Below are 13,985 nucleotides of genomic sequence, written 5' to 3' on the forward strand. Positions count from 1 at the left end.
GTGTAAATGCAGCCACAGATACAGTAAGAACTTTCCATGTGATAAGAATGAAACATCTGACACTGAGAACCCTATGTTGTTTCAATATGTTCCTGTGGTGCTGTTTTCCTTTTTTTGCTTTCTCCTGATGCAGTAAGCCCCCTGTGTGTTGTGCTCTTTCTGGACAGTCCTTCATCTCCACAGATTGCCACTTACTGGTTGCACCTACATTTGCCAGTAACATGATAACCAACACGCACCAACATGATAAACTCCCATGCGGTTCATGCCAGAGTCAGTTGCTCCCGAGTGCAGTGTCTTCACGTGCACCCAGGACTGTAGCTCGTTGAGCTGGGGCAGAGCATCCCCAGACTGGCAGCAGAGTCTGAGGGGTCGGCCCTGGGCTCGAGGAGGGGGCAGCGGGTGGCAGAGGAGCTGGATAGGAGCCCTGTGGCTAGGTACTCTGTAGGTTCCCAACAGTACTGTCTTACACTGTAGTTAATTCATCTACTGTGCCCTAACAGAAGAACTCATGCAGACAGTGATGCTTTAGTGCAGAGCTAATTAGGCAACTCCACATTGAAGCGCACATGTAGATGTGCCCATTGTCTTTATTCCTTCTTTTTCTTATAGCAAAGCTCAGTCCTTTCTTCCTCTCTCCTTTCACCTGCTCCCCACAGTTCACCTGACACTGGGCCAAGTTCTAGTTTACTCTTCTCTTCTAACGCCTTCCCACAATTTTGGTAGCCAGACTCTTCTCCCCATATACTCCTTTATGGCAGGTCCTCATCTATTACCAGAGTGACGATTAGCTGTGGACTCCTGGCTTGCTGAAACTGGAAAGTTTAGGTATTTTTCTGGGGAGACAGTTTTTCAGGGAAGGTCTTTGTACAATGGGCTCCAGTAATTGTCTCCAGAACATAGTGTTTCTCCTAAAGAGAGAAATAGCTCCCTGTTGGTAATAATCACAGCATCTGGCAAATAGGCTGTAAGTTATGAAAGTTTATGCCTCCCTGAACCACTTAGTCTCTAAGGTGTCACCCTGCCCTGTTTTCTGCCTGACGAGTTGTGAGCATTTCCCTTTCTTTTACTGTTCTGTCAAAAAGACATTTTTTTTCAGTTCTGAGATTTTAGCTATTGAAAAACCAGGCCCAATCTAAGTATTAGAAAGGTGAATAAATGGATTCTTTGCCTACACTTTCCCCAACTGTGACTTGTGCAGGGCTGTGCTGACTGGCTTCTGTAGGCAGCTCCTTTCTTGCTTATCTTGGCATCGTGTTGTAATTACAATTTTAAAATAATTCTTGGAAGGCAAAATTGTACTCTGCAGCCCCCTGCTCAGTTTGGCAGGGAGGCCAGAGGGCACCAGGTGCAGTTCTGTTCAGGGAGAAGAGTCAGGGAGGAGGAAGAAAGGGGCAAGAGAGGTTTGTAGTAATTTTTTTCTTGTAATTGTCCAAATTTTGCCATGAAACCTGTAGGCTTTCCAGACAAGTTAGCATTCACTAAGATTCCTCTCTGCCCAACACAAAGGGCAGGAGCCTACTAACTTCTGTTGCTCACTTTGTGTCCCTTAGCACATTGTGCCTCAGACTGGATGCTGAGAGCTTGAAGCAGATGGAATTTTCGACTTTCCAATCTCAATAACGAAGACTAAATTTTATCATTTTTTATTTCTAGCGTCTTGCAGTAGGTCAGTCCCCTTAAGTCCTGCCTAGTTCCAACTCTCCACACCCCTGCTAAGAGGTAATGAGGTGTGTTTTAGCTCCTCAGCTGAATTTGGCATTGAGCTTTTAAAAAAAACCCATCTGAACAGGCTGCTGTTTTATTGAACTAAATGCCCCAGGAGCACATATCTGTGTGTGTTCATGCTGCACTGAAGGAGCTATGTTAAGTCCACATCACAGTGTTGCATGTATGGAACCGTGCTGCTGTGCTTTACTGTAGGAGCCCCCAGCCTTAGCCTCCAGTAGCATAGACGTGACATTATAATTTAGCCTTATGTTTTTTGCATAGAAACCCTCAGTGACATGAGTGCTAAGCTTAGCATACAGAGCAGTGACAGCATGCAGGCTCAGCTGAACCGCAAAACTAGGGCCCCGTGGTTCGAGGTGCTCAGAATCCTTGACTGTCATTGACCTAGACAGGTGGAGGAGGTAGACAGCCCCTTGCAAGGTGTCACCTTCCTGAAGCTCTTGATCTCAAAAAAAATATTTGTTCTGTGGGCAGAAGGGGAACAGTCTGCCCTGCTGAGTCACAGTCGATATGAGCATGGTCCTATTCAGGCTCCTACGTGAAGAAAAGGTGTTGTGCCAATGAATGATAGAGTGATGAGAACCTAATTGGCTGTGCCCTTGCCTGACCCTTGCATTAGAAAAGAGCTTCCTATGTTCCGTGGACAAAGAACAAGCACATAAGCAATCCCTGTACTGGGGGTTTTCCAAGGGACTGGGGGAGATAAACAGCCTAATGGCAAAAAAACCCACCTTCACTGCTATCTCAACACACACAGCCTTTTCAAAAGCAGGCGCTGTAACTGGTTTCAGTGATTTAATATCATTTCTGTAAAAGCATGGATTTCCTTCAACAAGCTGGATCTCTTTGAAAATGTCCATGTATTTCATGTCATTCCAAGGCACTTTACTTCCCACATCTGGCTGGATGTGATATTTTAGCACAGGGGTGGCCAACCTGTGGCTCCGGCTCCACGTGCAGCTCTTCAGAAGTTAATATGCATCTCCTTGAATCTTTGCATGAGCACATGGCAACCAGCTTCCAAATGTCTCTAAATGTCTTCCAACCTGCGGCTTCGGAGCCACAGGCTGGTCACCCGTTTTAGCACTTCCTGGCCTAGACAGTGCAGTGCCGCTGTGTGTAGCAGTCACATTTGACCCCACGGGGTAGTTGTACGTGGGTAGCAGCTGACATACCCCATCCCGAGGCATAGGTTGAACACTGTAATTGCTTCAGAATCTTTTGGTAGGAAAGAAGTTGTATAAATCACTTATCGAATCATTCTCTGGAATCATAAACATCAGAGCTGAAAAATAAGTGCTGGCTTGGAAGTTACCCTCTTGCTGGAATTGCAGAACAGCAGCAGCAGCTTTAATGTAAGTGGAAAACTGAAAAAAATTTAATTAAAACTCTGGTTTTGAAGTAGAGAGCTGGACTGAGTTTGAGGTTTGAATGAATCTAAATGTAGGTGTTTCCTTTCATCTGTGAGCTTAAGCGGGAGAAAGAGTGAAGAGTTGTTCCCCCTTCTCCCTCCCCCCCCAAAACTCAGAACCATAAACTTGATACTGAAGAATGGAACATACATTTGGAACATGCAACATACGTTACTCCCAAAAGTAGCACTGATCCCAGTTAGTACTGCCTGGTTACTCATTAATATTGTAACATCTTATAGGTCAACACAGGTTGAGGCCTGCTCACTGCTAGGACTGGAAGACTAGCAGGGATATCGATATGCTACAAGTCATTTGTAAGCAGTAGCCTTCCCATATTGCCCTGGGTGAGACATGAAGCTGAATATGCCATCAGTCTTGTGAGGCATAAACCTTAGGTTCTGAAGCTTTGTGATCACTGAAGAGTCCGCAATTTCTTTATTTAAATCCAATCATTGTGACTAAAGTTTGGCATCCAGTCTCCCTGGATTCTTCCTGGAGATGCACTTGTGCACAGCATTCTTCCTAAATCCTTTTAAGGTGGTGTTGTGCACTGGTAATGCTGTTAAAACAGCTGTTTGTATTCCACCCAAAGGGAGGCTCTACTAATCTATGTTTATCTCTTGCATACATCATACAGAACTAGAAGGCTTAATGAATTGTTAGTGGGGAACAAAGACCTGTGAAATTAAAGGCTGTAGGAGGCCAAAGTATTAACACATGAGAAATGCTGAGGTTAGCATGTTTACCCAATGACATCACCACCACAGTAAGGTCTGTATCACTGCCCTACATTACTGCATGTAGAACAAAAATACAGCGTTCCTGTTCAGACTGTAAATAGGATTTGAAGGAAACACCTGTAACTGTGGTTAATATGCCAGTGGTCTGATGAAAGGTTGGTTTCAGCAGACAAGAACATCATTGTGCTAAATCTACAAAATCACTATTTTGTTAAACAAGGATCCTCATTCCATTCCTTTAAAATGCGTGTACTTTAAAAATACAAAAGCTCTCACATACAGTCATCTTGCAGAGCTACTTTCACTGAGCTACTTGTGTTCTGCGTACCAGAGTTTGAGCGAGTTCTTTGCCAGCGCTCTGAACTGGTGAACACCCCCCCCAGGCTCCTTTGGAAAAGCTCTTGAACATGCCGGCACTCACCCCATGAGTTTAGGATGAAAAGAGAGATTGAATGCTGCTAGTATTTGTCTGGAGTTATAAGCCACTTGTTTCAAGTAGGGGTGGAGTGGTTATCCAAAATATGGCCAGTTAGGCAAGAGGAGAACAAGACAGACTTCAGCTCAGAGAAACAATTAAAACATCATTCTTTGATTTTTCTCCATTGACTTGAAATAAGCTCTCTTCACCCATGAATTTTAAACACCAAGGCCATAATTAAGTGCATTAAACAACATATGAACAGGTAGAAACATTGCTCAATTCTACTTTATTATTTAGACCAACAGCTTTCTTCCCATGCTCTGTAAATCCCAAGTGAGTAATGTTATGCCCTGAAATGTTCACCAAACCAATCTAATGCTGTTTTCCTTCCCATAGGATTTGACAGGTGGAGTATTTGAAAAAAACTTGAACGAACTGAACTTGAAAGAGGGACTGGATTATTATCATTTCAACTGAAAGCTGAGGTATAGCAAGGAATCTGAGAGTTCATGTTTCTTGAGCAATGTATGTGTGTTGGAAAACAAAATGGTGTCCAGAGAGGACTGGATTTCAGTTAGTCATTTGAACTTCACCAGATTAATCTGTCTTCTGATTATTAATCCATTTCTAAAAGCAAACTTTAGTAATGCCTTCTGGCATCTATATTTACCAATTTTTAATAAGGCCTATTACTTGCTTCATAAAGTCAGCTGACAGCTGTAATTTTTCCCACTTAGTCACAGAATTCAGTAACAAACACAAATCACTAGCGACCAATGCAGCACAATGCTGAGATGCACATTTTTTGTTGCTAAATTGTGCAGCCTCTGACATTGTCACTTATGTTTCTGGCTAGCCCCAAGGAAATATTAAGTCCCAAGCAAACATCATATAAATGTTCCCAAAGAAAGTGCGTACAGACCTTGAAGACTTAGGTTCTGTCAAAAGTGGGCAGGGGCCCCCCCAAGCCATTCGCTGGAATTGGTTAATCACTTGCTACTGACAATAACAGCTGGTGTTTCCTGAGGTACAGTCTTTGCATTACCACTTTGTATCCATGGGAACTGCTAGTATTGAGGGATTAAAGAGGCCCAGAGTTATGGCATCCCTCTGATTTCAGCCTGTGCAAAAAATAGTGTGGATATGAAGCATGTTGCAGCCACAGGACTACACAAGCAGTCACCTCCCAGTTTGCCTCCCATGTTGATTTGAAAAGTAGATTTCGTTAACATCATATAAAGTCGTGTTTCCCTAGTAGGGGGGGACTGGCAAGTTATATTGTTGCCAGAACAGAACTAGAACCCCAGGTCCACATTTTGCTTTGTTTTTCAAGAGAAATATGACACTTAGTGATTTATTACAAATGGGCCCCTCCAGACATGCAGGTAAATTGTACTTCCTCCTGTGCCACAAGTGCATTGCAGGAGGTGTAATTGTGGGATCGTGCATCAGATTCCATCATGTCTTATTGCTGGTACAGCGGGTACCTAGGATCATGATCCTGGACTCCCCCTGCACCGACAAGTCGAAAGCTCCCACAGCTGAGTCGCCTCAGCTGATGAGGCTCCCAGCCGTGGAGGCACACCACGGTGGATGGCAAGAAAAAGACTGACAGTTTGAATTTTATGGTCTAAGTTGGGGTATGGCCTCCTGACCAATTGCCTGACTGACTTTTGTAAAAAGGTTGGCTTTTGCAAAATTCTCCCAGTTTGCAAAAGCCAACCTTCCCAAAGTTAAGGACTTCTGTTTTTTACTGAGGGGCTTGCCTGCTCTTCAGTGAACTAAAAAGGTGACCAATTCACGGTCACTGTCACCAAGCTTCCCCTCAATCCGCAGATTGCTCACCAGGTCCTCCCCTTTGGCCAGGACCAGATCAAGCAACCCTTCTAAGTAGAGGTCATCGATGCACATGAGAAAGCTCCGCGACCTGTCAGATTTGGCTGTCCAGTCATCCCAAGAGATGTCAGGGAAGTTGAAGTCTCCCATGACAATCATGCATTGGGAGTGCACAGCTTCAACCAGTTCTCTACTGAATTCCCAATTTAGTTTTTCCTCTTGGTGGGGAAGTCTATAGTAGACTGGTACAAGTCAGTCACCCTCCCCATGTTCTCATTGCATCTTGACCCAGAGGGTCTCAAGATGCCCTTCCTGGTTTGGAAACTCAATCTGCAGGGAAGTGAACTGATCCTTGACGTAAAAAGCAACACCCCCACCCCTCTTCCCCACACAACCTCTCCTATACAAGGTGCAACCCCCTACTGCCACTGATCAATCATAGATGGAGTCCCACCAGGTCACCGTAATCCCTACAAGGTCACAGTCATTTTCACATAGGAGAACAGACAGTTCCTCATGCTTATTTCCCAGGCTCCTGGCATTTGTGTACAGGCAGTTAAGTCTACCAGGAGAAGCCCAATGCTTCCTTGAGGAGTGAAGCAGGACCTTTCATTGGGCTGTCACTGGAGTGGGTTCCCTTGGGCTGCCCAAGTTATTGGTGGTGCAGCTGACATGACCTAGGCTAGAACTGTTAGTAGACTGCCTGTCCTCCAGTGGTCTCAGTTTAAAGCCCTGTCACAAAGGTCAGCCATTCTGGCCAAGAAGAACTTCTTCCCTTTCCAGATGAGGCGGAGGCCATCCCTTCCCAACAGTCCACTCTCTGAAGTGCGGACTGTGGTCAAGGAAGCCAAACCCCTCACAATGGCACCATTGCTGGAGTCGTCTATTCACCGATGTACCTATCCCTCGGAGCCCATGTCATGTGACAGGGAGGATTGAAGAAAAAAAAAAAAAACACTATCTGTGCCCCCAGACCCTTGAGCCCAGCTCCCAGAGCCCTGTAGTCACACATGACCCAGCCCGGACTTCTCCGTGCCGTATCTTGGTGGCTGAATCTCTGAATCAGAGGACCCTTGAATCTTTCTGAATTGAATCAGAACCTTCCGAATTGATTTGGAGAGATTCAGAAAGATTTGGCAATTCGGATATAGACACAGCTTTAAATGTTTTTTCTACATACCTCTAGGTAGCAGGCGGGTCATGAAAGCTGCAAAGCTTGGGCACGTGGAGTATCCCAGAGGAGCGCAGGCACTCCCCACTGCACTTGGCAGCAGACCCAGAATTAGACCAGAAGCACTTCCAATCTGCTACTAAGTCCGCCGGGGAGCATGCGGGGGGGGGGGGCCTGTGCCCCCCCGGCTCAGCAACTGGTGCCTCCTTGGTCTGGGGGGGTGGCACCTAGGGTCCCCCCTGTGACTGACTGCCAAGCTGGAGGGACATGAGGGAGTCCTCCACATGCTCCCCAGCAGACACGGAAGTGGACCAGAAATACTTCCACTCCACTTCCAGGTTCACTGCCAAACCCATGGTGGGCCTCCCCCACGCTCCTGTGGGACACTCCTTGTGCCCCAGCATCGCAGCATGAACAAGCCATGCTGGTACCTTGAAAGATATAGAAAAAACATTTAAAGCTGTGTCTATGTTCAAATTCCTGATTCTCTGAATTAGCAGCGATTCTTCAGTTTCAGCCGAATTGAATCAGGAACAGTGATGCGAATCACCAAATCCCATCCCTGTCCCTGACTTGGGCGAAATCTGAATCAAATACGGCCCGCTTTGAGCACCCATAGTACTCAGTATGTACTCTGCGACAATAGCAAAAAATAGTACAATAATAGCTTTTCAAAATCTCTCTGGTACCCTCTCTCAAAGTGTCAGGTATGCTTTGGTTTACAATATGGGGGGGAAATCACCTTTTGTATCATTTCTCCATAGTGGCCTGTTTATGGAGTGACTGACTACAGTTTTGAGAAAAAAACAGCAAATTACTATGTTCACTACAGTGCCCTTTGCTTGTGCCCACAGAAACAACTGGCTGTCTTCACAGCTGGCTCAGGCATGTCACATCAGTTAAAATTTACTGGTGTTAGCTGACTGAACTGTCCCCTTTTCTTTTCTATTTTCAGTTTGATTTGCGAACAATAACAGAATCACAGTGTAGGGTGCCCTTACTTACTGTAGTACCTGTGTAGATACAGCTGTCAAAAATACTCAGCTCTAAGAGCAATTTTGTGAAGCACGTGGAAGGCTAACTGTGTGCATGCCCAAAACAGCATACAGAAAACCAAGGAGTGATAGTTAGAACAAAATATTGGCATAGATAGCTAAGTTTGAACATGTGTTGAATTTGTTTAAAAGCTTTTCTGTATAACTCATTTTTGAGCATGCAGCTTTAAAGATGAAGGCAAGCAAGTACCACTGGTGCCAGTTTTTCATAATTCAGAGCTAAAAAGCTTTTCATGTTCTTTGTTATGGAAGTACTTGAGTACTAAAAATGGGCAAGTTAGATGAAAAACATCCCTGTGCTGTCATCCTTTAACAAACGAAAACCAACAACAGCAACTTGTCATAGTACAGACATTTTTAAAAATTAAATAGTGAACCAATATCCAAAAGAGTCTTCCTCTGACAAGGAAAAAGTAAATAATAAATGTGATTGTTCTACCTCACATACCAGTATTCTCATCCCTGAATTTGACTCTGCCTGGTGGTAAGATGGCATAATTTAGTACAGAGTGGAGTTGGGCACATGTGACTGGAAAACAACAAATGGACATGGATGAGGTCCTGCTACTGATTGAATACAGATAAGCCCCATTTGTCCACACCTAATGAGATGCTTTGTTTGAAGATGATGGGAAAGATTTTATTACCATTAAATGTTGCCACGCTTAACCATGAAAAAAATTCTCCAAGATAGGACTGTCCAAGTTGGGCAGCGCTGCTCTAAATGTAACAATTCAGGGTTGAATATCTTACTTGACTACAAGCATCAGCCCTAAGTTGTGAAGGTGTTACATGATCATACAGACTGAATGACTGTATATGGGAGACTTTAATTTAGATTTGAAGGAATACAAGTCATTAGCATCAAAAACAAAAAAAAGTTCAATTATATGATCACAAGGTTAAACTGCTGTCTTGTGGCTACAGATAATGAATGTGAGATTTGGAAACACAATTAACTCTGATGGCTGCCTTTACATAGTGGTAAATGTGTGTAACACAAAGTAGACTTTGACTTGACGTGACTGTGGTTGAAGGTCGCATTTTGCAGCTCTTACTGAGAATCCAGGCTGTTGAGACATCACCACGCAAGCTGCTTCCTCTTTTATGACACAAACCCAAGAACATCAGTTTTCAAAGGAACAGCCCATGCTAAACACATTACGCAGCACTCTATAGAAACAAAACAGAAAGAAGAGTTCATGAAATTGCTTTTCAGTGGTGTATTCAGTTGTTTTTAACAGCCACCAGCTACAGTTGCTTTGGTTGAGTCCATGAATTACATTTTTGAAACACAAATTTCTGTTTTAAGATTGTATAGATTTTGCAATAGCTAGGGTATTTTTAGACCTACTTCTATAAGACAGTGCTTTCCATTACTTATGTTCAGACTGGAATGTCAGGTTTCTTTTCATTCCTTCAAAAATTTGCATGAATACAATTGTACACATGGATTTAGGTTAAACGAACCTCATTCAGCTAAAAAAAAAAATAGTCCATTTGTAAAAAGGGAGCAATTGTGATGTTATGCCTGGCTTTATCTAGCCAAGTTGGTTGTTTTTCTCTGCTTTTATGAAATTTGAGCTTCTGGGGAAAGGCAAAGTGTTGTGCATTCTCATGCACGCACATACACAAGCCACCAAAACCTGTTTGTCACTGAATCAGACTGCTGTGCAAATGGTTCAAGTTCAGTGAGTTATTACTTCTCAGAGTGAACTCCGGGAGTATTCATTAGGTTGCTTTGCTTACAAATGGTTTAGTTATTTTTATTTGAAGAAAAAAGGTAAATTACTAAATTTAACTTCTGGACGAGATGCACAGGTATTTAATGGAAGCTCAGTATTAGGTTACTTGCAGCAATTTTCAAACATTGACACACATTTAGGTGTCTTGTTTTTAAGGAGACATTTCATTTCTTCCCACTCTTTCCTTTTGGTCTCCGAGTGAATTAGAATACAATTGGCTCATGTCTCAAGAATATTTTCTGCTCCAATATTTTGACATTCTTGTCAGACCACTGAAGCAAATGACTTCACAATTCATGTCAACTCTGATGTAGGGCGGAGGCAGAGGCAGAGAAAAGGGTAGACATGCCCAGAGCAGGAGCCCAGGGGCTACAGATTCATTCCTCAGAGGCCACCAGTTGCACAGCCCTGGTCTATTTCTCTGCATCATCCTAATGGAAACAAGGGGACCTTCTACCCCAAAAACAAATTCTTCCTCTCCATTAACCCTGTACCCATCTGTACATACTACAATTAATGTTTGATTCAATCAAGATATGGTAACTTTAAAAGCACACAAGAACCAGCCTGCCAGTTCTTATTTCTCCAGTGTGTTTGTCACCCTGAGAGGCTGGGGAGCCTGCACTGAGGTTTTGGGAGTCCGTATTGCAGAAGGATGAGCCAAGCCATTACACATTTTCTGTTGCCATGCAGTAAAGACTGTCTACTGAGGAAGACACTTTCACTTTCTTTTAAAATCCCCTGCTGGGAATGGTGTAGGCCTGGAAGGAGTGCATCTGAAGTGCTCATGTAAGCAATCCTTATTCATGAGACCAGAAGTTTTAGAAGCTGCAGTTAAAGATAAATGAACAAGTGGAATAAGTCTTCATTCTGTAATACCTTGGATTTTGTCAAACCCTTCCTCAGTTGGAAAGACACTGGGCCTCCCATTTATCCTGATTCACATGTGGATAGAATTCAGATGGAATTTTAATATCATAAATCCATATATGTATGGCCTAGAGCAGTGGTGCTCAACTGACAGCACATAGAGCCATGTCATCTGGCCCTTGGGGGTCCCAATAACTCCAGAAATTTGGCAGTGAAGAAATGATAGCAGGATTCCCTCTACAGCAGCAAGGGAGCACTGCCAGTATTAATTGTTGGGGTCCTCAGACCCCCATTGGAAGTGAGGTGTGCTGGATGACATGGCCCTGCATGCCAGATCACGCTAATAGGTGGGTTCAGTCCATGACCAGATTTGGTGCCTGGGGACACTATGTGAGGTTGCTCTGTGGCAGGGTCTGGTGCGCAGAGTTGGACTGGTACACGGGATCAGATAGGTTGAGCACCACTGGCCTAGATGTACCTGGATCTCTTGCTATATCGTTTGGGGGGGGACAACACTTGAATGTGTCATCCAAAGAATGAGGTGAGACATGCATTTAGCCACCTCAGCCAGGCTTTTGTCACTAATTATATGCTCATGAATGCTCAAGGGATCAAAAACAGATCATTTTGTATTGGTAGGTAGAAATTTCATTTAGAGAACAGAAGGAACCTACTAATGATAGAACCTGACAAGAATGTGTGTGATACATTTCTTATGCATCTCCCCCAAATCATGCTGTAATAACAGACACTTTGCTCCCTAACTCTGTCTTTTTCAGCAGCCTATTCATCTTCATGAAGTTTAGGAGTTCTCCTGAAACCTCTCTTCCTGTGAAGAATGATGAAAGAACCCCCACATTGTTTAGTATCTCTTATGTTTTTCTCAAATGTGGAAGGCATGAGATCTTTAGGTTTGTTTCTCATCTGCTGACACTAGAAAGGAAGTGCAAAGACCAACGGCTCTACAGAATAATTATCCGATATAACCTTCCCTTAATCAGGCTTCAGTGGCATTGGATCTCCTGAGCCCTAAGCCAAGGAAACAGGCTACATAAATTATACTTCTTGGAGAAGAGTTTGTATTTATTCCCTGGTTGGATTTTCTTATAGTTGTTTCTTATAACTGTTACTCCTGGAATAAGAGTCGCTTCTCTGGGGTCTTCACAATCAACGGGACCAAAATAAACTATCTGCTCTTGTAATGAGTTACAGACCCAAATTAGAGTGAAGACTGTGCATTTCCTTCTGTCCATATTATCACCCATCTTCAACATCAAGCTTCTCCATAAACAGGATTCAAACTGAGACTCTGAGGTCAGATGAATCATTCCTGTGTCAGTGGTGGTGCCAGGATATTTGAACTAGCTCTTGCTGCCAAATTTATGAGAGTCCACAAATCCTCGCTTTATGAACACAACCACTAAGGATATTTCCTTAGGTATTAACTTGATCTTTTCTTTGATCTCATGGTAGAGGTCTCTAGTCCATCACAGCAGGACAAGTACCGCTTGCCAATAACAGTTAGAACAAACTTCAAAGCTGCTTCAGCAGCCCTAAGGATGGCATTTATTTTCTTGCCTGCAGGATCTTTTAGTAGGAAAGCTCCCTCAGCAGTAATTAACATTGCTGCAGGAACCTAAGAGTGAAAAAGTATCTCTGGGTTCAGGTTCTGTGACCTTGTACAATTTCAGGGCTTGCAAACTGCGCTATTTTCTGGGCCTCCCCTAATGAACTGTTTCAAAGCAGAATGAAGATAATGATATGTATTTATTTGTCCAGCATCTTATTTAAACTATTTCTTCTCCTCACAGTATGAATGTGTCTGAAGGAAAAGAATGCTTACGCTCCATTGGCTCAGGTTACTGTGATTGAAGCAGAGGGTTCTCTACCTTTATGGGGGCAGCTTCTCCAAAGGAAGCTGCTGGGTAATTCTGAAATCAACTTTTTAAGAACAACAGGCTATATGAACAGAGATTGCTCTAAAGGCAGGCCACCACTTCTAATCCAACTGCTGCCACGGCTTCCATCCCACTTTGTAGCTGCTTACCTCCCACTGATCCCCCTGCTGCCAAATTTCCACAGACACCCTGACTTCCAAGACTGAGTACAATCACAGATTTGGCCTGCAGGCTGTAGGCTGTTGACCCATACCTTAGGGCCTATTTATCTACCCTCAGAGAACTTCATTTTATGTATTAGCTTTAGGAATACAATTTTCCTGAATGTTTCAATAACTTTTTGTTCTAAACAAAAAGTTGATATATTGAGATGTCATCGGTGTCACAGAATTTTAGTTTTGCTGTTCAATTTGGAGGGGGAATTCTTACCATCTTTTCCCTAACAGTATAGACACACTCATACTGAGGTATCTGTATTACATTATTTCATTCTTCCATTGTCTCAATAAGTTGAGTTTATACCAGAAGTCTGGGATGATTTCAAGGAATGGGACTGGAGGGCTTTATAAGAACCATTTTTGGCAATTCCATACATTCTTATTTAAGACATAGATGTGCAGCACATTCCTTTAGGTCCTGATTTCTATATTTTATTAACAAGGACAGCACACACAGTTGCCCATGAAATAGTCTGAAAAGACAGAATTCATGGTAAAGCAATTAATGCTTTCATTTTGTTTTCAAGGAAAGTTTGACAATACACATTCCAGACTTTACCTTGGTTACCGGTTGCGGTTTGGGCACCTTCATGAGGTCACAAAGGTAGTTACGTTTCTCTCTCACTAGCAGTAATTCAGCATCCCTGGAAAGGAAAAGAGAAATATTACCTTTTCAGTCAATTCAGAAAGAAAACCATCTTTAATAGATTTAGCTGACTAAATGTATAAGCCAGGGGTGCTAAACACTCAGGCTGCAGGCCAGATCCAGCCTGTGGAGCTGTTATCATCTGACCGGTGGGACTCCCCAGGGGTCTGGAAATTTGGTAGCAGGGAAGCACTGGCCATAATGAAACAAACAGCTTAAAAAATCTCACAACAGTATTT

The 13,985-nt window shown here is 43.3% G+C and overlaps 2 protein-coding genes across 7 annotated transcripts in view; one reads left to right on the forward strand and one right to left on the reverse strand.

Moving 5' to 3' along the window:
* B3GNTL1 (UDP-GlcNAc:betaGal beta-1,3-N-acetylglucosaminyltransferase-like 1) overlaps nucleotides 1–13,258 on the forward strand; it is a 417,067-nt gene extending 403,809 nt beyond the window's left edge. For 4 of the 6 annotated variants that reach the window (XM_019502483.1, XM_019502512.1, XM_019502519.1 and 1 more), the window contains 2 exons: nucleotides 4,704–4,792; nucleotides 11,764–13,258. In XM_019502483.1, coding sequence (XP_019358028.1) covers nucleotides 4,704–4,784 — 81 coding nt within the window. In that variant the 3' untranslated portion in view covers nucleotides 4,785–4,792; nucleotides 11,764–13,258. The remainder of the gene's footprint in view (nucleotides 1–4,703; nucleotides 4,793–11,763) is intronic. The other 2 variants (XM_019502489.1, XM_019502498.1) reach the window with 2 other exon arrangements.
* Nucleotides 9,182–13,985, reverse strand: part of TBCD (tubulin folding cofactor D) — a 281,185-nt gene continuing 276,381 nt past the window's right edge. Inside the window, exons 38-39 of the mRNA XM_019502452.1 lie at nucleotides 13,660–13,744; nucleotides 9,182–9,542 (exon numbers count right to left, since the gene is read on the reverse strand). Of these exons, the coding sequence (XP_019357997.1) occupies nucleotides 9,531–9,542; nucleotides 13,660–13,744 (97 nt within the window). The 3' untranslated portion in view covers nucleotides 9,182–9,530. The remainder of the gene's footprint in view (nucleotides 9,543–13,659; nucleotides 13,745–13,985) is intronic.

This window comes from Gavialis gangeticus, unplaced genomic scaffold, assembly GCF_001723915.1.
Source record: "Gavialis gangeticus isolate Ggan-Ray unplaced genomic scaffold, GavGan_comp1, whole genome shotgun sequence".
Taxonomy (NCBI): domain Eukaryota; kingdom Metazoa; phylum Chordata; order Crocodylia; family Gavialidae; genus Gavialis; species Gavialis gangeticus.